At 44.0% G+C, this 26,318-nt stretch overlaps 1 protein-coding gene across 4 annotated transcripts; it reads right to left on the reverse strand.

Moving 5' to 3' along the window:
- Window positions 1–1,011: 1,011 nt before the first annotated feature.
- LOC143281540 (2-hydroxy-7-methoxy-5-methyl-1-naphthoate--CoA ligase-like) lies at window positions 1,012–15,839 on the reverse strand. Of its 4 annotated transcripts, none has more exons than XM_076586757.1 (3): window positions 15,505–15,839; window positions 5,161–5,475; window positions 1,012–2,894 (listed from the first exon to the last, which is right to left on the reverse strand). In XM_076586757.1, the coding sequence occupies exons 2-3, from the start codon at window positions 5,470–5,472 to the stop codon at window positions 1,515–1,517; spliced, it is 1,692 nt and encodes a 563-aa protein (XP_076442872.1). In that variant the 5' UTR covers window positions 5,473–5,475; window positions 15,505–15,839; the 3' UTR covers window positions 1,012–1,514. The 4 variants fall into 4 exon arrangements, with proteins under 4 accessions (XP_076442872.1, XP_076442873.1, XP_076442871.1 ...); XM_076586758.1 differs by lacking the exon at window positions 15,505–15,839 and adding an exon at window positions 12,672–12,903; XM_076586756.1 differs by lacking the exon at window positions 15,505–15,839 and adding an exon at window positions 7,407–7,768.
- Window positions 15,840–26,318: the final 10,479 nt, after the last annotated feature.

Raw genomic sequence — 26,318 nt, forward strand, 5'->3', positions numbered from 1 at the left:
TGCCAACTGTCCCAAAGCCCTCTTGGCCGAGAGTGGGGATGTAACTTGGGCAAGACACTCTCCACTATGATCAAATTCTAGCCCAGATAAATGGAACAGCAGTTACCTCCTCTGCTGTTCTGGTGGTCATAGCCGAACACGACTAACTATCATACATACACATCAAATGAGTCATTGTACTTCTTCTTCAACTCTTTGTAAGCTGGCACTGGGAAATTACTGCACACATACACATTTGCCTTCTGGTAGACGATGCAGAGTATCTGCAGCACGAAAAAGTGAGGGAAAAAAAGTCCTTTGTTCGAATGGCAACTTCCATTTTCAATATTGAGTAAACGGTTTTGTTTTTATCTTATGAATTTATGATTCAAACAGTAAAGATTTGGCGGCCCAGGGGGAAAAACTGTTTAGCAATGCGTAGTTTTTGCTTTAATAAAACCGAAAGCACTTGCAAGAACGAAGAGGCTGAAAGAAGAGATTGCCTGAGTGATGTTCTTCTGCCACGACAGATTTAGTTCCGTTGATCAGACCATCACACTCCCTTGTACACACGCACACACACACCCCGAACTACAGCGATCAACACATGCAACAGTCGTTTCTCTGTGTGTTCTCTCTTGTTTCTCCGAATTGTCTTCGTTCTCCTGCAGTGTGTGTGTGTGTGTGTGTGTGTGTGTGTGTGTGTGTGAGTGAGAGAGAGAGAGGACCTATGCGCCTCTGTGTGCATGAGACAGAGAGAGAGAGGGGGGGTTGGGGGGGGGGGGGGGGGGCGGGGGAGCGGGCAGACAGACAGACAGAATCAGAGAGTGACAGAGACAGATAGGCACAGAGAGACGGAGAGATAGGGAGAGAGGGAGAAGGTGAAGAGAAGAAAAATAATCTTTCGTGTCCATTCAAGTTTGCTTTACAAAATATTTCTTTCTTTTTTTTTTATTAATTGAACGAAAAACCTTCAAGAAGTAAGAAGTAAACAACATCTGATAATACCCCCCCCCCTCCCGGCCCCCCACCTCCTCTCTCTCCTCCTTTGTGTTTTTCTTTTAAAAAAACAAAAAACAAAAACAACCTAAAATCACCACTTCGTTGGCCTGGTGTCTTCGTGTCAGTAAACACAGTGCGACTGCAAAAGAAAATACCACATGCACTCTCCTGAAATAAACCTGTTCCATATTTGTCACAACCTTCATCTGCACGACATCCATTGCCCAAATGGCAAAGAAAATAAAACCGATATGATATTATTGCGGGAGATAATATGATCTGAAATAAGTGATGAAAAATCGCTCGCAGAAGTGCACACACACACGCGCGCGCACACACACACACACACTGACACAGACAGTCACACACACACACACACACAAACCCACACGCTAGCGCATTTGCGCACACACAAGGGTACATGCATAATAAAAAGAGGTTGATCAATATCCTGAGTAAATAATCACTCAAAAGAAAAAAAAATCAAATGAATAAATAGATAAATAGATGAATGAATAAATAAAAGATCTAATCTATTCGATGCACAACCCAAGTTCCTTCACAGCCAGTTCCCGGGCGTCCTTGCGACTGATCTTCCCCGTAGGAGTCAACGGAATGGAGTTCAACTGAACGTAGTATTTAGGCGCCATGTGCTGAGCCTCCCCGGGCTGAGTCAAGAGCACGGAGTCGGCGAAAGTTCTCAAGGAAGCCTCGAGCTCTTCTCGAGAAACTTGAGACTGGTCCGCCGGCACCACACAGGCACAGATCTCGTGGTGAAGAACCGGGTCGGGCACGGGCACCACGCACACGTCCCGAACGTTGGGGGCACGTCGCAGCAATGTCTCCAGCCACCCCGGGTAGCACAGGTAGGCGCCCCGGGTGATGGCGTCCGAACGACGGCCCAGGTGAACGATGCCCCTGTCGGAGTGAAAGTAGCCCACGTCGTCCGTCCGGAACCAGCCTTCCGGAGTGAAGGTCCTCTCCGTGGCCGCCGGGTTGTCCACGTAGCGGCCGTACAAGGCGGGGCTCCTGGCCAGGATCTCCCCGGTCTGACCGTCCTCCACGTCCTGGAGGTTTTCGTCCACGATGCGCACCTGCACCCCCTCGGCTGGTGGCCCGGTCATGCCGTCCTCGTAGTCCTCCATGCGCTGGGTGACGCGGGTGGTGGCGATGACGCCGCACTCGGTGGTGCCGTAGTTGATATCGATGTACTCGCACAGCCGCTTGGCCGCCGACACCAGCGCCCTCTTCATGGGCTGCCCTGCCAGGCAGATGCCTTCGGGACGCCACTTTCCTCCTCCTTCTTCTTTTCCTCCTTCTTTTCCCTGCCAGAGAGCGGGCTGCTCCAGCACGGCGGATACGTACATGGGGGAGACGAAGGCGTAGACACACCGCTCCCTCTGCAGGCACTGCCACAGAGTGGAAGCCATGTCCTGGGGAGGGCCCCCGCTGGTGTCCACGAAGACGCGCGTGGCCCCGCTGGCCAGGAACCACAGCGGGAATCCGCCGGCCCAGCCCAGCGGGGCACAGTTGAGGAACAGGTCGCCGCTCTTCAGGCGGGCGATGGTCAGCACCTGCCGCATGATGTGCAGCAGGTTGGCGTGCGTCTGCGGCACCAGCTTGGAGTAGCCCGTGCTGCCCGACGTGGTCCAGATGACCGCTTCCTCCGACGGCAGGGCGTGCGCGCGCTGCAGGGACTTGCTGTAGCTCAGCAGGCGGCTGAAGAAGTCCACCTCGGGGTCGTCACTGCGCTGACAAAGGATGACTCGCCGTAGATAGGGCAGGCGTTCGCAGTGCACGTCCGCGTCAGCATCAGTGTCCAGCCGGCCCACATAGTCCTTCAGGATGGCCCAGGCTCCGCGAGAAGAGTCCGGGTCCACCACCACGGCTTTGGCTTTGGTGCTGTTCAAAGCCTGCAATAACAGAAGCGGGCTTTTCATGCTCCTTATGCGCCCCAATCACCCAGGTGTTCAGATCAGATTTCTTTCTGATCTTCATTACATACATCCAACTCACTCTTGTCTTCAAACCAGATTTCCTCCAAATCTTCATTACATACCGCCCCCCCCCCCAACCCTCACACACACAAGCACGCACGCAAAACACAAGAATAGCAAAAAAACATAAAAAAACGTTTATATGAACTGACACGGCTTGGCCAGCAATCTTTAAACAAATAACACTATCCGAATGAAAGATGGGAGAAAAGGATCAAACAAGGGGACGTAACCTATCTCACAGAAGGCTGACAAGTGACACCCATGCGCAGCCATAAATCTCGATTAATTCCCTTGAACGAAAAAAACTCCCCCAAACCAAGAGGGCCACTGGGCCGAGAATTCAAAAAGTTTCTATGTAAAAATGACAAAATAAAACGAACTTGATCAATTGATTTTTTCATCCGATATGCGCGCGCGCGTGTGTGTGAGTATGTGTGTGCATGTATTGTGTGTGTGTGTGTATGTGTCTGTGTGTCTGTGACAGACAGATAGATAGACAGACGGGCTGGCAGACAGAAAAGGGTTGGAAATATGCAGAGAAGCTGACTGTGAGAAACAAGACGTAGCGAACGAAAGACAGTGAACATGTTGCAAAGGAAACAAAATCTCTCTCCACTCCACCCAGTTCATGCGCCCCTCCACGACCAGCTGAACACATGAAGCGGCGGCCTGCAAGTGTTACGTTTCGAATCATGGGTGTGTGCCTTTTTATAACAACAGACTTCATGGCACGCATTTCAACAGAAGATGAGAAACGTTTTTATAACTCGGCCTGTGTGTTTAGCTTAACCCATTCACATCACTGTCAGTGATTAGTTCAGATTATCTCAAAATTCGAGTTAATTAACTTTCATGCCACCATTGGATTAGTGTTGTCATGCATGAATTACTGCGGATATGTCACTGCTATTTGTTGCGAATCTTATTTCATCCGTTTTTGACTCACTTGTGTTGACAAAGTGAGTCTATGTTTTAACCCGGTGTTCAGTTGTGTGTGTGTGTGTGTGTGTGTGTGTGTGTGTGTGTGTGTGTGTGTGTGCGTGTGTGCACGTGCGCACGTGGTAAACTTTAAAATTGCCATTTTCTCTGGAAATACTTTGCCAATACCAAATTTGGCTAAAGCATAGTATGAAAAAAAATCTTCACAGTCATACCAGTAACAGGTTGTAATCATCCCGAATTAAGCCATATTTCAGAATCATTGACAGTTTATCTAGTTGAGATTAGTTCCGAAATTCGAAAATTCTAAAAACCGCTTCCCACTGAGTCAGGCCCACTATAAGGTAGGTTGTGTTCGAAGACGACGACCTCCTTTTTCTTGTTCACAATCAAAAGGAAAGAAATATAAAGTTTGGACAGATCACAAACAGTGATACTGTTACACCGTCGACGTGTTTACCGCATATAAATATTCTAAAGTGGACTTTGAATTAACTGGGATGAGCATAAAAGAAAAAGTGAATCGATCGTTTCTTTCAGCCCGTTGTAGACTGGTTTGTGCAGATCAAGAGATCTACCATATGTTGCGGTGTACTTGAAGCAATGGCAACGTCTCCTTTACCGCCGAAATATAAGAATAATCGAGATGTAATAAAACACACAAAAAACACGATTTAAACTGCATTATTACGTCCAGTACAATCACACTGATTTATCGCACGAAGAAGAAAACGTCAACTTTGCTTTAGTTTAAGTATCAGTCAGTCAAATGACGTCAGATGCGCCGCAGCAGTGGGGGACTGGTCTGCTTGCTTTGGAACTGAACGTGCATGGTTCCATCCCGCTCACATGCCTTTTTATATTATAGAAAAATGTTTTTCTCCAAAGCTTATTTCATATATTAAATTCAATACAGAGCACTTTCCAACGATTATTCCAATCTCTCTTTTTTCCCCCTCCTCATGATTCCTTTACTGGATAAAGTGTGAAGCACAAGTGCGTCTTGAAGGCTTTGTCTCTTGTTATTTTGTGATTTACGCTTTTTATTTGTCATGTGGATTGTATAACACGAGTCCTGTGAATACATAACCTTGTTTCTGTAATGGAATCATAAAAATGTACTGACCGACTGCACCCACCCACCCACCCACCTAACTCCCTCTCATCTCCCCGCCTTCACCATACGCCCTCTCCTACACACACACCCCTCCACACTCCCCACACACCCACAAACACACACCTGCACGAGGTCCTGCCCGTCGGCGCGGAACACCTGCCCGTTGAGGGCCACGGCCCCGGAGCAGATGACCCCCAAGTCGGCCACCACCCGCTCCAGGCAGTTGGGCAGCGCCACGCACACAGCTTCCCCTTTAGCCACACCCTCCTGCCGCAGCCAGGCCGCGAAGCGACGCACCAGCACGTTCAGCTCGCGCCGTGTGAGCGCGCGCCGGCGGAAGGTCTGGGGTTGCAAGGAGACGAAGGCCTCCGTGTCCGGGTCCACCAGCCCCCAGTGGTGCAGCAGCTCCTCCACCGTGCGGCCCGGCACCGACATCGTCTGTTGAGAGGAGAGGGTGGGGATGAAGCACGTGGTGATGATGGCGATACAACATTAACAACTGCCACAACTACTACAGGGAGGGGAGAGCACATGATTGTGATCATGATGATGCAGCAGCAACAACCACTACTACTACTACTGCTGCTGCTGTTTATGATTATGATACAGCAACAGCAGCAAAAACAACCACTACTACAACTACTACTATTGCTGTTTATAATTATGATGTAGCAGCAGCAGCAACAACCACTACTACAACTACTACTATTGCTGTTTATAATTATGATGTAGCAGCAGCAGCAACAACCACTACTACAACTACTACTATTGCTGTTTATAATTATGATGTAGCAGCAGCAGCAACAACCACTACTACAACTACTACTATTGCTGTTTATAATTATGATATAGCAGCAGCAGCAGCCACTACTACTACTATTGCTGTTGCTGTTTATGATTATGATACAGCAGTAGCAGCAGCAACCACTACTACTACTATTGCTGTTGCTGTTTATGATTATGATACAGCAGTAGCAGCAGCAACCACTACTACTACTATTGCTGTTGCTGTTTATGATTATGATACAGCAGTAGCAGCAGCAACCACTACTACTACTATTGCTGTTGCTGTTTATGATTATGATACAGCAGCAGCAGCAGCAGCAGCAACCACTACTACTACTATTGCTGTTGCTGTTTATAATTATGATACAGCAGCAGCAGCAGCAACCACTACTACTACTATTGCTGTTGCTGTTTATAATTATGATACAGCAGCAGCAGCAGCAACTACTACTACTACTATCGCTGTTTATAATTATGATACAGCAGCAGCAGCAGCAACTACTACTACTACTACTGTTGCTGTTTATAATTATGATACAGCAGCAGCAGCAAAAACAACCACTACTACAACTACTACTGTTGCTGTTTATAATTATGATACAGCAGCAGCAGCAAAAACAACCACTACTACTATTGCTGTTTATGATTATGATACAGCAGCAGCAGCAACGACAAATACTACTACTACTGACCATGCTGATGATTATAACATCAACAACAATACTACTACGACTACTACTTCTGCTGCTGCTGCTGATTATGATGATGATGATACACCACCACCAACAACAACAACAACTACTACTACTGCCACTACTGTTGCTGTTTATGATGATGATGATGATGACACAACAACTACTACTGCTGCTGCTGGTGATGATGTTACAACAACAGCTACTACTTACTATCACTACTACAACTGTTGCTGCTATTTATGATGATAATGATGATACAGCAGCAGCAGCAGCAACAACGAAAACAACAACTACTACTGTTGCTGTTGCTGCTGCTAATTATTATGATGATGATGGTCATTATAACATTAACAACGACAACAAATGCTACTACTACTGCTGTTGCTGCTGCTGCTGCTGATGCAACAACTATTGCTACCATTGCAGCTGCTGTTTATGATGATGATGAAACAACAACTTCTACTACTACTATTACTGATAATGATGACGATGATGATACAACAACAACTACTACTACTACTTCTACTACTGATAATGATGATGATTTTATCAACAACTACTACTACTGCTTCTGCTGCCGATGATGATGATGATGATAGCATCAACAATACTGTTACTACCACTGCTGCTGCCAATAATAATATAAAAGATAATGATTATGCTGCTGCTGCTGCTACTATTACTACTACTGCTACGAACAAATAGTTTTATTCAATGAAGGCCGTAGCCCCTCATGACGGGACTGCATTGAACACACATTACACTACAATGTTGTCACATTTTTCAGAATATATATATATATATATATATATATATATATATATATAGAGAGAGAGAGAGAGAGAGAGAGAGAGAGAGAGAGAGAGAGAGTAGTAGTAGTAGTAGTACCTTCTGTAGAACCATTATTTCTATCTTTCCGCCGAAACAGATCACATAAACTAGCTCACTTCGCTTTGTTTTCAAATTGTCCTCAAAAACCAAACCAAAACCATCAGCACGTACACATCTCAGATCGCAATGTGAATGTTTCGATGCTGCGTATGTCCCAGGTAGGCCTGATTCTCGGAGCAAACCCTAGGAAACCCCCTTTCCTTCTTCAAATCCAATACAACAGCTCTATCAAATCCTTAAAAATAGAACAGCCGTTAATCTTGCATCATTTTATTCAGCATTTCACACAAACAGCAACCTTGGGCGAGAAAGCCAGACATTCCTGTACAGTCCACCGTGAACTACTGGCGAGCTAAACTACCGATTGTTGCTTTAAATACTGGCCACTGTCATAAAATTAATGAGCGCTCCCTCGTACAAGACTACAATAATTCCGGGATCGGCAACCGGAACAAATAGCTTTCGTCACCACAATGATCTCGTGGTGTGTGTTAGATCCTGGACATGGCAGTCTCGACAACTTGTTTCAGTGAAGGACAACGTTCTTGTGCGTCGTTTGTTTCATGTTTATTTTGTGTCCTGTCCTACCCTACAGGGTCGCATTGAAAACGCTACGAATTCTTGTTTCTTGCTTGTTTGGTTCACACACACACACACAAACACACACACACACACACACCACAACACATACACCGGCATGAAAAAGTGTCATTAGATACGCGCGCGTGCATTGTATTTCAAATGTTTATAATTTCATTTCCATGTATCTATCTGTCGATTTTTCTTTAAGTATATATGATATGCATCTATGTATCTGTCTGGGTACCTATCTATATATTCTACACACACACACACACACACACACATACACACACACCAAGCTGTGTAAACTTATACCTCTGAAAGAAAGTGTGAGAAAGTGAGGACAACTTCTATGACAGATTTTCACTGAATGATTCATGTCTGAAGAGAGCATACCGCGACAACATTAATGAACAAAGAGCCTTTGAATATGCTGTGAGGGGAAAAAACAAACAGAGAAATCATAATGACTGGCCTCGCTATTCAAAAGGACAATGACACAGGATGTACCAGGTAATAGGTTGTTGTTGTTTTTAATCAAGAAACAACCACATTTATTTATTTTTAATTCTTTATCTTTTTTTTTTCATTTCGACTTATACAGTTAAAAAATACAGTAGAATTTCAACGTACACAAAGGGCAATTACACTAGCTTAAAAAAAATTTTTAATCAAATTTTGTACATAGGACAAAGGAATGATAATAATTATGGTCTAATGTACTTATTCTAAGACATAAGATTTAACTTTGTTAATATAGCCGTTAATATTTTTTGCAACTTCTTTCTAGTCGTTTGTTTTCTTTTTCCTGGAAGGAAATGAAATGCAGTTATGTATGGACATGCGCGCAGAGTTGAATCATTACCACACACGAGCCGTTAAATCAAATCAGACACAGTTTTACCATATTACTACACATATATCTACGTTTCATCCTACACTGTTACAAAATAAAGGAAAAATACAGTCCAATCACGATTTGGTCAAAGACATGTAGGACCATTAAATTTTGAGACTTGTTCGTATCCGGGAACTGGATGCTTCGAGCGTGTGCTTTTCCCATTTAAACCAACACAACGTTCTCCCCCCCCCCCCCTTTTTCTCTCTCTCACACACACACACACACAAACACACGCTCTATCCCCCCCCCCTCTCTCTCACTCATTGTAACATTGCCCCCAATGATATGACTGGTTAACGAAATCCAGGCGACTGTATCCAGGATGTATCAGCGTGCGCGCGCGCACACACACATACACACACACATATCTATCTATCTATTTAAGAGAGAGAGTGAGAGGGGTTGATTGGATAACTGACTGGTAGATGGATACATACATATAGACACAGACAGGCAGAAAGACACAAAATGACTGCCAGTTTGAGTGACTAATACTCATCTATATCTATCTACAAACCTATCTGTTAATAGGCCCTACATATATATATATATATAAATATATATATAAATATATGTATATAGTGAGAGAGAGAGAGAGAGAGTAGATAAATATATAGATATATATATATAGAGAGAGATACATAGATTTTTTTCTATACCCTGGTTGTACTGTGAAGATCACCGACCCACACTCAAAAGGAACAAATTCTGTTTATTTTATTTTATTTTATTTATTTATTTATTTATTTTTTTTACTTTAGGTTCAAAATGAGATTCGTATGGGAAAGGGCATTTGGCATGGAGGTACTTTTACCCTTTCAGCGTGTGCAATGTGTATGTGCGTGATCTCTGTGTGTGGGGGGCGCGGGGAGGGGGTGGGGGGGAGTCGTGCGTGCGTGCGTGCGAGTCAGCACAGTACGCGCGTGTTCATGACCGCCTTCTTTCCTCTCTCAAACGCCCACTTTCATTTTATTTGCAAGTTATGTCAGTTAAGTCTTTCAACTTCGCACAGATCACCATCTTCTTCTTTCTTGGGGCTTTTTAGTCCAACCACACACACACAGCGTAAAATTATGTGGACAATACCGTTAATCAAAAATCAGCCTTCTCCATTATGACTTGAACTGGAATCAGACGTTTTAGACCTGTGAAGGCCTGTTCGTCGTTCAAATGGATACAGTATACCAGCATGCGTGGCCTAATGATAGCATATTGGATCATAAATGCTTGGAGAGTTGGCCCAATGAGCGTCTAACCTAGAAGACAATGCGGACGAAAGAAAAGTTCTCTCCCAATCCCATGCACCCACTGACCTACACGGGAAGAACGTGTCCTGATTAGCAAACGAACAAGGACTGAAGGAGTGAGGCGTCATTCTCCCAGCTCGCTCTCCCAAACACTTCTCTCACCGGCTGGTTGAAAGTGGCCTGTGACGTATAATTTTATAGATAGCGTACACACCTTCCACAAGCCTACACACACCTTCGACAAACATTGCGTCACGACTCTTGAAGATTCTTTACGACTCCTTTACGACTAAGTCTTCCCGTGACGTGCGTTGAGAGTCGAGTTGGTCTGGTGAGGTTTTGAAGAGTTGGAGCGACGGGCGCAATAGCCGAGTAGTTAAAGCGTTGGACTTTCAATCTGAGGGTCCCGGGTTCGAATCTCGGTAACGGCGCCTGGTGGGTAAAGGGTGGAGATTTTTCCGATCTCCCAGGTCAACATATGTGCAGACTTGCTAGTGCCTGAACCCCCTTCGTGTGTATACGCAAGCAGAAGATCAAATACGCACGTTAAAGATCCTGTAATCCATGTCAGCGTTCGGTGGGTTATGGAAACAAGAACATACCCAGCATGCACTCCCGAAAACGGAGTATGGCTGCTTACATGGCAGAGTAAAAACGGTCATACACGTAAAAGCCCACTCGTGTACATACGAGTGAACGTGGGAGTTGCAGCCCACGAACGCAGAAGAAGAAGAAGAGTTGGAGCCGAACAGTGGACAGTATGGTGGGGGTAGTAGTAGTAGTAGTAGAATAGCGCATGAACACAGACTTGCGAAGAAAAAGAAGAGAGGAAAGAGAGAAAGAAGAAGAAGAAAAAGAAGGAAAAAAGAATGCAAAGCATAGTAGAACAACTTGCCTTTTATTATTCCATTATCCTTCTCCTTCTTTCCCTTTCACGACCAACACCCACTTGCCGGTGACTTCTGTCGTGGTTGATGCATGCTGTGTGTATTTTCGTGTCTCCACGTCGAACCGAACACTGACATGGATTACACGATTTTTAACGTGCGTGTTTGATCTTCTGTGAGCGTATACATACGAAGTGGGTTCAGGCACTATAGCAGGTCAGAACATACTTATGTTGGAAAATCTCCACCCTTTACCCACCATGCGCCGTTACCGAGATTCGAACCCGGGACCCTCAGTTTGAAAGTCCAATGCTATAACCACTCAGCTCTTGCGCCCTCAGTCATTATTCCTGACGCCGAAATGGTCTTTTGCAGTTAAAGTAATACACTCGGACGGACGTTGTCGAATGAGAATCAAATGAAAAAAATCGGCTGTCTTCGTATCTTGAAAGAAACGCCGAATGTTGTGGTCTTTGAAGGACAACATGTTGTTCCGCTTTGCGCGCGCGCGCGCGCGTGTGTGTCAGTGTGTGTGTGTATGTGTGTGTGTGTGTGTTCGTTTGATGATCGTCAGGGGCATACAGTGTGTGTTGTGTATGTGTGCGTGGTGCGTGTATGTGTGCGTGGTGCGTGTGCGGTGCGTGTGTGTGTGTGTGTGTGTGTGTGTCTATCTTCATGCCTGTGTGTATGTGTGTGTGTGTGTGTGTTCGTTTGATGATGGTCAGAGGGGCACACAGTGTGTGTTGTGTATGTGTGCGTGGTGCGTGTGTGCGCGGTGCGTGTGTGTGTGTGTATGTTCGTGCCTCTGTGTGTGTGTGTGTGTGTGTGTGTGTGTGTTCGTGCATCTGTGTCTGTGTGCGAGCACGTACTTCTATGAGAAAGAGAAAGAGCGAGAGACAGAGAGTGATTTCATAATTAAAATAAATCAAGGGCAAAAACTGTGACACCGGCCTGAGCAAAAACTGCACTCCATCCATGCTACAAACAGGTGAATATAAATATTTCACAATCGAAAACGACAGGTCAAAGTGGGAAAGACATCTATCTCTCTGTATTCGTCACATACACAAGACAAGAGAAGAAAAGAAAAGGCAAGACAGTCTTTATTATCGTGGGTAATAGATACGCAAGCAGCATGTTTTTTTTGTTGTTTTTTTTACATCCAGCCCTCGCCCCAAAGAGGGAATAAAGCTAAAGAAGCAAACAAAAAAAAAAAAAAAAAAAAAAAAAAGGTTTACTCAAGCACAAGCACACACACACACACAAAGCACATGCACACACACACAAGCACATATACACACACAAACGCACGCACACACACATACATACATACACACGTACGCACACACAAACACACACACATCACATACATTATACATAACACACACACACACACACACACACACACACATACAGTGATACACTGACTCATTCACAATCTGGAACAACTTCTGCCTTCCATTTTACAATGTATAACATGTTCTGCTTTAAACAACCATTCAAAAGCAACTCACAACAAGAAAATGTTTATGCCATTCCCATAAATCAATATCACTCTTAATAAGTTGTCTGAAAACGCAACACCAAATTTTCGTGCCACAATGATTATTTCAATATCACTTTTAGATCAGAAATCCTCGCTTACCTACACAGACTCTTGTCACCAGCGATCACAACACGAAGAAGTTAAAAAGATTTGCTAAGCTGCGCTTAGACTGTCGTCCCACTTTTGTGACTGTGTTCCAGTTGAAAGACAACACTGCTGTTAGAGAGCAATTCCTCCTCTTCTCGTACAGCCAGTCCGACATTCAGAGCGGTGGGTTCAACAGTTGGACCCATTACATGACAGACTTCTCAGCAAGTTCAGCCGCGTCACACAGTTAAACACGTGATAATGGGCGATCAACGACGAATACGTGTGTCACTCGGGTGTTTTCCTTCGTCATCTGCTTATGCCCGCCCCCCCCCCCCCGCACCCCCCCCCCGCCCCTGCTCCCCCCCACCCCCCATCTCTTCCCGCCCCCTCTTATATTTATGATAAGAGTGGCAATGTGACTTTTCTCGTGACGCATGCGCGCTAGCGCGTTGTCAAACACACACACACACACACACACACATACATGGATGAAGGAAAGAAAAGATAGAGAGAGTGAGGAAGAGAAGGATATAATGTATGTATGTATGTATGTATGTATGTATGTCTCTCTCTCTAAAGATATATATATATATATATATATATATATATATATATATATACACACATACATACACACACACACATATTCGTGTGTGTGTGTGTGTGTGTGTGTGTGTGTGTGTGTGTGTGTGTGTGTGTGTGTGTGTGTGTGTGTTCTGTGTCGAAACACAGCCTTGAATTGTCACCGACTCTGGATCGTGACATTGTGTCTCTTTTAACAAAGCAGCTGATAGAACAAACGAGAAACGAAGAGATTAATTACCACCCAATCGGGCAGAGGAGGAAAAGGACAAGTCTACATTTAGCAAATAGCATGTTCCTTTTGAGGAATACTGGTAAGAAAATAATCACTTTAGATTCATATCGTTGACAAATGATACCGACCCCCAAACACACACGCACATACACGACAAAAGCACACACACCGAGTCAGACACAGTGACACACACACACACACACACACACACACACAGGCACACTGGGACACACATACAGGCACACACACATAGAGGCACAAACTACACATACACACACACCACTACACACACACACACACACACACACACACACACACACACACGGACTAGCGCATACACACATAAATGTCTGCTCCTCGCCGTGGGCGAAAATCAGCAACATTCAAACATAAAAACTTAAACTTACTACTCAGAAATAATAGTCTGTCTGTATGTCTGCCATATAAGAGTGAAAATGATTTTAGAAAAAAAAAGAGACAAAATTCAAAGTGGATTTATTTAGTCCAGAAACTAGTAACCCTATCGAATGAACACGTTACGAATAGCCACACACACACACACACACACACACACACACACACACACACACACACACACACACACACACATTCTTGGTCCCACAAAAAAACAACAAAAAAACCCACCTCTGTGCCACACATTCGATAAACAAACGAATTAATGATCGAATGAACAGATTAACGAAAGACAAGACCCTATCATCAGCCTGTTACGTGAATACACATATGCGCGCGCTAGCACCTCTTTTCTCCCATTAAAATCACTTTAATCGTGTTGGTCTGGAGTCATGAATATTGCGCATCTACCCGCACTATAAAGCTGAAACTGACTCGCACACACGTCGGCTGGTTTTTACAAGTGTACATGTACTGAGGCATACTGAAAGCACGGTGAAATTTGACAGTGCTTGAGCCAGCGATTTCCGCGAAGGCGTCGATCGAATCAGTCATGAAAAGCCGTTCACTTGTAAAGTTATAAATCGTCTCTCAGAGACCCCTGACCTCCAGCCATCCCACTCCACCCAAATCCACCTCTTTCTTTCACTGACTCCGCTCACGCACAGACATGGGAGAAGCACGTACGCTGGCAATCACACACACACATGAATACACACACACACACACTCTCTCTCTCTCTCTCATATGCATGCATGTTCATTTTCATGTGTATTTTATCAATACCATGCGTGTGCCTCTGTGTATGTGTGTGTGTGTGTGTGTGTGTGTGTGTGTGTGTGTGTGTGTGTGTGTGTGTGTGTGTGTGTGTGTGTGTGTGTGTGTCACGGTGTGTGTGTGTGTGTGTGTGTGTGTGTGTGTGAGTTTCTTTTTTATTTGTTTTCTTTTCTTCGTCAGTATCTTATTATTACCAAGCCTATGCCTGTGTGTAGTATTGTGTAGTGCATGCTTATCACAAACACACACTGACACACACACACGCGCGTACACACACTGACACACACACACACACACACACACACACACACGGCACACACACATAGTACACATGTCGTGCAGTTTTTAGCTGAAAGAGGCAGACAGAAAGAGACAAAGTTGGACTCCAGAGTGGGTTCGACCGATCGACTGATGGGATTTTCGAAAAGAGAACAAAAATTCACCTTCACCAGTAGACGGTGGGATCGACCGATCGACTGATGGGATTTTCGAAAAGAGAACAAAAATTCATCAATTACATCATCTAACACGTAGGGGAATTCCCGATCGGTCCAACGCCGTGCAAAAGCCAAAGCTCCAAACCTCTCATTTGCCAGAGTTTCACAAGTCATACTGCCCATCGAGCTACCCCACTCCTTGCCTTGCGAGCTATCTGTATTCCTCCGGAGCAGGTCGTTAACATCACTAGAACAACATCGAAAGGAAATCAACGAAAAAGATCGATGCAGATGGGCAACCGCTCTTCTCAAAACCACGATCGAAAACGAGCGTGATGAGTGTATCGAGCAGAAACATGTCAAACAAACGACACATAACTATATCGTGTATCCTTACCTTTGGTTTTTAGGTCATGTGTGCTGAACCTAATCAACAGCTTGCTGAAAATACGTGGGCGGCGGATACTTCTTCCCGACCTGGTGAAAAATGGCTGACAGAATGTCGTCTGCACCAACACACGCACAAAGCTTACTCTCCACTGTTGAAGGACGAATGTCCACACCACCGGTGCAGCTACCCCTAAAGCATCCAGCCGTTTCGAACAGGAGTACTTTTTTTTTCTTCTTCTTTTTTCTGACTGCGAACAGACGTGACATTCATAACGTAGAGCCAATGCAGATTTGTTGTTAGTGTGGGCGGTTTGCTGCGTGGCAGATTCAACGGTCTGCGCAAACTGGTTTGCGAACCAACACTGGGCAGTCAGTGACGTGCGAGTGCGGATCATCATGTGATTCATTTGGGGTGGGGCTTTCTTTGGAGGCATGCTCCGACTCATGAAGGAACGCGAAGACACACAGACACACAGACAGACACAGACACACACACACACACACACACACACACACACACACACACACACACACACAGACACACACACACACACACACACACACACACACACACACACACACACAAATCGAACAGGGAAGATATAAAAATACACCGAGAGAACAAAGACTGTGTGATACTTGTAACAGTTGAGAAGATGAGATTCACCTTTTAGACAATTGTGTAAAGTACAATACTTACAGACACAGATTCCTAATCGATATATGTCGTCCAAATGCAAAGCCTAGTGAATTGATCCTTCTAACAGAAATACAGCCAAGGCTGGCGAAATTTGTTCATGAATGTTTCTCTTCTTAATATGCTCATGCTTATGTTTCATTGTGTCTTATAAACTTTAAGGTTTTATGACAATAAAAAGTATTCTATTCTATTGTATTCTATCCACACACACACACACACGACTGAAGCTCTCAACCTTTACGCACACACAAGAACGCAGCAGTTTGTGTCTATACAAGTTTACAGTGTTATCAGCACTGATTTATCTCAGCCCACTAAAGTGTAGACGATTTTAGTGTGGTGAAAATGTGTTCACTATGGTAGTAGTAGTAGAAGTAGTAGTAGTGTGTGTCAGTGTGTGTGTGTGTGTGTGTGTGTGTGTGTGTGTGTGTGTGTGTGTGTGTGTGTGTGTGTGTGTGTGTGTGTGTGTGTGACTTGACTTGACTTGACTTGACTTCATTTATTGTCATAAAATCCCGAAGGATTAATAGACACAACAAAGAACAAAGGGAACAACGAAATAAACAGTCATCTAATACGCATGCACTGAAATACATAGTTGGCGAGTGTTTTTGACAGTCATTGCAGATGAATAAATTACTTGGTTTTAGGATATTGTTTTGTATTTTTCTAGAGATCACATATGATTTATGATTATACTGCTGTATAGTTGTGATTAGATGGTTTCGCAAACTATGAAATAAGATACACGTTTCTAAGAAATGTAATTAATCTTCAACAACTTCACATATATCACATAACCTCTCTTCTCTGGGAATGTTTGCATATCTTCCTCGTTCGATATTTAAATAATGTGCGCTTATTCTGAGTTGACAAAGAGCTTGTTTGTGAGCAGGATCGATTTTATCAGTTAGATAATTCTCAATTTGATAATCGTTTCTTTTAATTTTGTTGTAGAAGTCTAATCTGTGTGTGTGTGTGTGTGTGTGTGTGTGTGTGTGTGTGTGTGTGTGTGTGTGTGTGTGTGTGTGTGCGTGCGTGCGCGTGTGAGTGCGTGCGTGCGTGTGTCAGTGGTGTGTGTGTGTGTGTGTGTGTGTGTGTGTGTGTGTGTGTGTTGTACTGGCGTGAAATCTGTACAGATGGGGAAAAAAGAAGACATTTATTTTGCCTAAAAAGAAGTCGACCGTGAATCATTTAATCTGCGGTGTAACTGGAATAATATCATATCCACATACAACCCTTAATAACTTGAAACTGCGATTCATTAACTAGATTTTTGTCTTGTCTCGGCTCGCGTCAGGTCATGTTGACAAACTATCTTCACTGAAATATTCATTACATGTTATTTGATTTTGTACACAGGAGGAGATTGTAGGCGACTGGACTAACAACATGAGACGAATCATACCTGATACTGGTCTCAACTGACTGTAAATGGGAATCAGAAATGATAGCAACAAAGACTGCTTTTGTCGAAGTTTTACTTCGTCGTTGAAAAACATGAGTTTTTGATGGTACCTGGATTCAATGATGCTTTGCAACAAAGTAACAAACGCATGTTTCATAGTGATGAATTATCAGCGGAAAAAAAGAAAAGAAAAAAAAAAGAGAGGGCAAAATATATTTCTCAATTCACGCGCACAAATGCTATTTCGTAGTTCAAATTTAGACTGAAGCAATAATCACAAATCACCTATCATATCTAATACAAAAAACAAAAAAAAAAGAAAAAACAAAAAAAGCAGTCCTCATTCTCTCTTGTTTTTCTTTGTTTTTGTTGTCGTCGTTGTTTTTAACACTTTTGTTATTTTCATCAGTTGTAATGTTAACTTAATAATTGTAATTTTAATCTTCCGTACTCAAGTAAGGATGACAGGATATTTAATGTCGAATCTTAAATGTGTTAGTGTTTGTGTGTGTGTGTGTGTGTGTGTGTGTGTGTGTGTGTGTGTGTGTGTGTGTGTGTGTGTGTGGAAGTATTACTTCGTCGTTGAAAAACATGACAGAGACAGAGACAGAGACAGAGAGAGAGAGAGAGAGAGAGAGAGAGAGAGAGAGAGAGAGAGAGAGAGAGAGAGAGAGAGGACAGTTTTTTTTTACCCTCGTGTGCCCATGCACTATCTCACTATCTTACTGTCCTGATTTTACAGGCTATATATTATGTCTCTCTTGGACACACACACACACACATTCACACACACACACACACACACATCACACACATCACACACACACACACACACACACACACACACACACACACACACACGAACACACACACACTCACACACACACACACACACACACACACGCACACACACACGCAATCAACTCATTGAAAAGGATACACAGTAAAACAATTCTTGATCTATTAGTTTGATACTTCTTTTATTAATAGTGAAATGTTTTGCATATGCTTGTGTTGGCAAGGATTTCGTATTATTTGAAGGAATAAGTGCACATGGATGGGATGGGATGGGCATGGTGTATTTATGTCCGAGCATTTCTGTTCATTTGTGTGTGTGTGTGTGTGTGTGTGTGTGTGTGTGTGTGTGTGTGTGTGTGTGTGTGTGTGTGTGTGTGTGTGTGTGTGTGTGTGTGTGTGTGTGTGAAATAGAAATGCAACTGTGAATTTCATTATCGCAATATTCTTATATATATATGCATTTTGTTGTTGTTGTTGCCTTTCATCTGCTTGTTTCTTCTCTCTCTCTCTCTCTTTCTCTCTCTCTTTCCTTTAAATGTATATATACTTTTTCTTTCATTAATGACTTGATGTAAGAAAGAAAAAAAGCAAAAAAAAAGCAATTGTTGTTCATTCAATTTACCATCATGAAATAAAATCTTGACTTGACTTGACTTGACTTGACTTCACACACACACACACACACACACACACACACACACACACACACACACACACACACACACACACACACACACACACCTGACCCCTGAAGTGCCGTAAGGAATAAAACACTTTCAATAAAGAGGCCAGTTAAAACCGCTGCTAAGTTCAAGGACAACAACACGAGGGTTACGAATCCGGCCGACACAGCTAAGTGCTGCATGTATTAGCACAGGCAGAACAAGTAGACGCACCTTCTTGATTCCAGGAAACAAAAACACGACGTTGTTACACACTGGATCGACAGACCTATTTGTATCGATACGAATAGGCTAATGGCACGAGGCAGGGACAGAGAGAGAACTAAAACTAAGCATGGTTCTAATCACGGAACAGAACATGACGTACATGGGTCGATACCAATCACGTTGCTAGCTATACTCGGCAGCAGCAGAAGCATCAGCGGCGGATGAAGACCCGACTTAATGGCCAGACCACTGATACTATTCATACATTCTCGTGGTGTCTCTAACGCCCACCTTTTTCATGATCGGAATGATTACGTGGAAGAAACAAAATCCGCCACCCCCACGCACCCCCCCCCCCCCCCCCCCGCACCCCCAAAAAAAAACCCCCAAAAAACCCACTGTCACGACTCCAGGGACGCGAATTCCTGACGAGTAACAAAACATACGTTGTTGCCGACGACGATACCTGCCACAAGAATCCCGTTTTTTTTTTGTTTTTTTTTTTCTTTTTTTTCCTTTTAGGAAACCCATGTAGGTGGACTCCACGTCGTCACAAGAATGCGCGGGCGGCAAAGATGACTCACTCACCCATTGTTGGACGTGAATAGCAGCAGATTAAGGGACTCATTCACTGCTGGTCAGCCCACACACGCTGCCGGACTTAGTGCCACCCACCACCACCACCACAATGGGCATCCGATAATTGACGAGCAAATCTGTCTCTGCTATCCCCCCCTTCATCACCATTCCCCCCCCACCCACCCCCGCCATAACATGACTAATGGTGGCGGACAGAGGTTGTGGCGGTGACGTCGATGAGGATGTGTTTGTCTATTACAGTACATGTCTGAGCCTGGCATCATTAACTGACTGATTACCTCCGCCCCACATCCCTTCCTCCACTCGTTCGGTGGCGGCAGAGACAGAAATCCACAGACACGTAAAGACTAACATAGCACAAAGAATGAGAATATATAGCACTCCGGACTAGCAATGACTGGATGACAAATAGCACCACTACAGACTTAGCACAGATAATGCACGAAAAGTTATGGCTCAAACTAAGCACTTAGCACAGACAACTCGAGTTTCATAAAACGAATAAATGAACAACTTCTGCTGCAGACTGACGGACAGGCTATATTTGTATTTGTATTTGTATTTCTTTTTATCACATCAGATTTCTCTGTGTGAAATTCGGGGTGCTCTCCCCAGGGAGAGCGCGTCGCTACACTACAGCGCCACCCATTTTTTTGTATTTTTTCCTGCGTGTAGTTTTATTTGTTTTTCCTATCGAAGTGGATTTTTCTACAGAATTTTGCCAGGAACAACCCTTTTGTTGCCGTGGGTTCTTTTACGTGCGCTAAATGCATGCTGCACACGGGACCTCGGTTTATCGTCTCATCCGAATGACTAGCGTCCAGACCACCACTCAAGGTCTAGTGGAGGGGGAGAAAATATCGGCAGCTGAACCATGATTCGAACCAGCGCACTCGGATTCTCTCGCTTCCAAGGCGGACGCGTTACCTCTAGGCCATCACTCCACTATTATGCAGTGTTGCTGACTGATCACTTTCCTTTGAAAGCCACTGCCCCTCACAGTAAAGAAAGAGGAAGAAGCAGCTGTATGTCAATAACACAGCATTTACATTAAGAAGATTGAACACAGACGGTGATCATTTTTCTCCGTTATCGAGTTGGATGCAAGCTATAAAGAAAACAAGAGAGGCAAGGCCTTCAAGACTCACTTGTGATAAATTAAGTCCCCTAGCATTAATTACAGAGTAATTTCCCTTTTTTACTATCTGCACCAAAACGTTTGCAAAATAAATAAAACTTCCATGCTTAGCAAAAGAAGTTCCAGTTTGAACAAAAAATGATAATAATGACTCCTCTTGTTGTGTCAGAATAAGAGGTCGAAGTGCCAAGTTTAGAGAATACAAAAAATATAGATACAACAGTAAATGCAGTTTGCATATAATTAGGCTTCTTTTTAAAAAAATTTTGTGCCCATCCCAGAGGTGCAATATTGTTTTAAACAAGATGACTGGAAAGAACTGAATTTTTCCTATTTTTATGCCAAATTTGGTGTCAACTGACAAAGTATTTGCAGAGAAAATGTCAATGTTAAAGTTTACCACGGACACACAGACACAGAGACACACGGACACACACACACACACACACACACACACACACACACAGACAACCGAACACTGGGTTAAAACATAGACTCACTTTGTTTACACAAGTGAGTCAAAAAGGATCCAAGTTTACTGTTTCACGTTAATTAAGTGGAACGGTGGCAGAAGGGTTAAGACGCTCATCTGCCAATACAGAGAGTCCGTGAGAGTGTGGGTTCTAATCCCGCTGTCGCCTTTTCTCCCAAGTTTGACTGGAAAATCAAACTGAGCGTCTAGTCATTCGGATGAAGCGACAAACCGAGGTCCAGTGTGCAGCACGCATTTGGCACACGAAAAAAAAAAGAAGAAAAGAACCCATAGCAACGAGAATGTTGTTCTATGGCAAAATTCTGTGGCAGATGTCCATTCTGATAGGTAAACAAATAACATGCACACACTCAAGGCCTAAGCGCGTTGGGTTATGCTGCTAATCAGACATCTACCCATATAGTGCATATGGATTTGTCCGATATTGAAACTAAAAAACTGTTTCACGGTCTTGTGCTGTGTGGTTTGCCCGAGGAAGCTGGTGATTCTATAGAATAATAAACAAGGCACGGACTGGTTAAAATATTGAGCTTTCACTCTGAGGGTCCTGGGTTCAAATCTTGTATAGGTGTCTGGTGGATTAAGGGAGGGACATTTTCTGATCTCCTAGGTCAACATATGGGCAGACCTGCTAATGTTTTTTCTCCCTCCACTGAGCATCCCGCAGGGATGTTAAAAGATCAAGATACTGTAGAGAGAGAGAGATAAAAAAAAAAAGAAAGAAAAAAAGTGTGTGTGTGTGTGTGTGTGTGTGTGTGTGTGTGTGTGTGTGTGTGTGTGTGTGTGTGTCGCAAACCTGTCATCTTCGCAAGGCCTACATTCAGTCAGTTTCAACTTGAAAGCGATGATGATTCCACTGCCTTTCTGGCATATTGGTTTTTGTTCGTGCACACACACACACACACACACACACACACACACACACACACACACACACACACACACACACACACACACACACACACACACTCACAAGGCACACACAGTAACACACACATGTAATGTGTAAATGTATATAATCATAAGTACACATTGTTTGCTTAATATTGTTTATACACATACACATTTCATATATAGTAATTCTAAATATTTCGGCGCTCATACGAGGAGCATCACTTGGCTTAAAAACCCATCTCATACAAACCAGACGAAGGTATAAATATAGTTAGCGTGCAAGATTAGTTTTATCAATTTGAACACCGTGGCGTTATAGCTAAGTTTTAGTTAACGGTTTTAGTTACCCCCCGCCCCCCTGCCCCCGCGCCTCCAGCAAAGAGATCTTATTGAGTTTATGTATTGGCACTCATGTGCTTTTGTGTGTAGTATTGGGCCTGTGTAATTTTTTTTGTGCTTTCATATCTGTAAGACTGAATATTTGTTGCATCTCTGTGTGCGTGCGTGTGTGTGTGTGTGTGTGTGTGTGTGTGTGTGTGTGTGTGTGTGTGTGTGTGTGTGTGTGTGTGTGTTCTCACTCATCGAAAACAATGACTCAATATTTGAACTCATAACGGCACTAACCGCACCATTTTGGGCCGGTTTGTCATTTACAATTCGCTTGAAAATAAATTCCTGCTATAGGTATTTTTTTTCCCTATTTTTATTTCATTTGCTATTTTTTTGTTATTTGTTTATTAATTGATAATTTTTTTTTTATTACTATTTAACTTGTTTTATTTTCCCCCAAGGCCTGACTAAGCGCGTTGTGTTACGCTGATGGTCAGACATCTGCTTGGCAGATATGGTGTGGCGCATATGGATTTGTCCGAACGCTGTGACACCTCCTTGAACAACTGAATTGCACTAAAACTGAACTGAATTGCATCTTAGCCATGCAATGCCGACTAAAAATCGAGCCTGTATCTTTTGGGTCATTATTTTCAGCTTATTTGATAACTAAAGGTATGAAGATTGTGTCGAATTCTAAAATCTAAAATGGAATTTAAATAATCAGAGTTACTTCCAATAAATTACCAGTATAAACTGAACGACTAGAAAATCCATCCGTTGCTTGACGATGCTATTAAACACTGATTGAACTGAATGAAATGGCAATGAATAGATAGAATAAATAAGAAATGAAGAAAAAGACAAAAAAAAAAAGAAAAAAAAGAAACAAAAGTCCTTAATCCACTAGACACTGAGATTTAAACATAATCTCCATAAAGAAAGGGACAGAAAAAGAAAAAGAAACTGAATCGATAACTCGACCAATTACTGGCACACGGGCAGACTACTGGTTCAGGGTCACCACCATCATCACATTTTCAGGACGAAGAGGAAGAGGGGATCTGGAGGGGACCTGGAGGGGACCTGCAGGGGATCTGGAGGGGATCTGGAGGGGACCTGGAGGGGATCTGGAGGGGATCTGGAGGGGACCTGGAGGGGACCTGGAGGGGATCTGGAGGGGACCTGGAGGGGATCTGGAGGGGATCTGGAGGGGACCTGGAGGGGATCTGGAGGGGACCTGCAGGGGACCTGGAGGGTATCTGGAGGGGACCTGGAGGGGATCTGGAGGGGACCTGGAGGGGACCTGGAGGGGATCTGGAGGGGACCTGGAGGGGATCTGGAGGGGATCTGGAGGGGACCTGCTGGGGATCTGGAGGGGATCTGGAGGGGACCTGCAGGGGACCTGGAGGGTATCTGGAGGGGACCTGGAGGGGATCTGGAGGGGACCTGGAGGGGACCTGGAGGGGATCTGGAGGGGACCTGGAGGGGATCTGGAGGGGATCTGGAGGGGACCTGCTGGGGATCTGGAGGGGATCTGGAGGGGACCTGCAGGGGATCTGGAGGGGACCTGGAGGGGACCTGGAGGGGATCTGGAGGGGACCTGGAGGGGATCTGGAGGGGATCTGGAGGGGACCTGCTGGGGATCTGGAGGGGATCTGGAGGGGACCTGCAGGGGATCTGGAGGGGATCTGGAGGGGACCTGCAGGGGATCTGGAGGGGACCTGGAGGGGATCTGGAGGGGACCTGCAGGGGACTGGATGTCATGTCTTCATTGACTGTCGGCAATGTAGGTGTGTTGTCCAGATCACAAGTACAAACCGTTCCTGACTTTACATGTGATTTCAGTGTTAAAACCCTTGTTGAATGAATACTAGTACTCTGAAGAAAAAAAAAAAGAGACAACACCGTTTACATGTGATTTCAGTGTTAAAACCCTTGTTGAATGAATACTAGTACTCTGAAGAAAAAAAAAGAGAGACAACACCGTTTACATGTGATTTCAGTGTTAAAACCCTTGTTGAATTAATACTAGTACTCTGAAGAAGAAAAAAAGAGACAACACCGTTTACATGTGATTTCAGTGTTAAAACCCTTGTTGAATGAATACTAGTACTCTGAAGAAAAAAAAAAGAGACAACACCGTTTACATGTGATTTCAGTGTTAAAACCCTTGTTGAATGAATACTAGTACTCTGAAGAAGAAAAAAAGAGACAACACCGTTTACATTATTCCTGTGTTGCAAATATCTTCACTGCTGAGCTTCACTGTAAGTGAGTGGCTAAGGATAGTGGCCTTATACCTGTGACATGGATCCAATGGACAGAAAGCATATTTCTGTTTTTCTCGTGTTTCCGTATCTTTCATGTCATGTTGAACGAAATGCTATTGACTTTGATCAGGATCAAATGGGCAGATCGTTTCTGTCCGGGCCTGTTGACAGCTTCCACGAAGCATCCTTGTCTTTGGTGATCCAGTACCTGTAGTACGGATCAAGCGCGTTGTAATGGTAAGGGTTGTTGGGCAGGTCCTTCAAGGCCTTGCTGTGGCGTTTGGACCTCTCCAGGTTGAGGTCCCCGGGGAGGTCAGGCATCAGGCTTGCCTTGACCATCTCGGGGAAGCTCTGCTCTTGCACACACACCTGGTCCGTGGACCAGATAACGGGATGCCCTGTCGACAGCTTAGATCCACCGGCACTCTCGTCCCACCCGGAAGTTCCCTCTTTGGCGGACTGTTCGCGAAGACGGTGGCGAGCAGCAACGACGTTGGCCTCGACCCGCTTCTTGGCCCAGTGGTCAGTGATGCTATCATTGTAGGCTCTCTTTGGGTCGGTGTATCTGGGTTTCCAGGAGGTGAATTCTGTCAGCCTCTGTTCCTGTCTCACGACTTCCTTAAACTGCTGTCTGTATTTCTTCAGCTCCTTATCGGACAACTTCTTCCTGATTTTTCGGATCTCTCTGTCCACTTTCTCTTCCTCTTCCCTCGTTGGTCGCGCCATTCTGTGGTGAGCTGGAAATTGTAGACGTTTTCTCTGAAGCCAAGGTGCTGCCGAACAGAAAAGGTCGAAGAAGTTTAAAAAAACAAAACAAAAAAAACAACAACAGAAAAAGCTGAAAAAAAGGAAGGAACCGAACAGAAACTAACACTGAAGGAACGGAAACAGAATGACACAAATTGATACTGACGTCATTTCTGGGCGCACACTCGTCACAGATCAAAAGTGATGTAATCCTCATGCTTTGGTTCCAAACTATGTGACTGTTCTGGGAAAAAAAATCTACCCTGTAAGTTACGCAAATTTTGTGCAGTCAGTACATGAACTTCTTCAGTTGTACCATATTAAGTTTTACGAAGACTGTATATTGTAAAAATTAGAAATATGTATGTCTCTGCATAACTGATTTGTGGTGATTTAATTATGTCAAAAATACAGCATGAACCAATATGATTTATGTTTCACTGAAATCTTTGTCATGTTAATCTCATTTGAAGAATCTTAGGGCGCAGGTTCAAAATATCGAACAAGAGGCGAAGCATTCATGGCTCACAATTTAATACATGGTGTGTGT

This window comes from Babylonia areolata, chromosome 4 (genome assembly GCF_041734735.1).
Source record: "Babylonia areolata isolate BAREFJ2019XMU chromosome 4, ASM4173473v1, whole genome shotgun sequence".
NCBI lineage: Eukaryota > Metazoa > Mollusca > Gastropoda > Neogastropoda > Buccinidae > Babylonia > Babylonia areolata.

Excerpts from the sequence above, each read along its gene's own strand:
- LOC143281540 (XM_076586756.1), bottom strand. Across the intron at positions 2,895-5,160 it reads ACGGGCAGGACCTCGTGCAG|GCTTTGAACAGCACCAAAGC; the intron begins GTGTGTGTTTGT and ends CTGTTATTGCAG.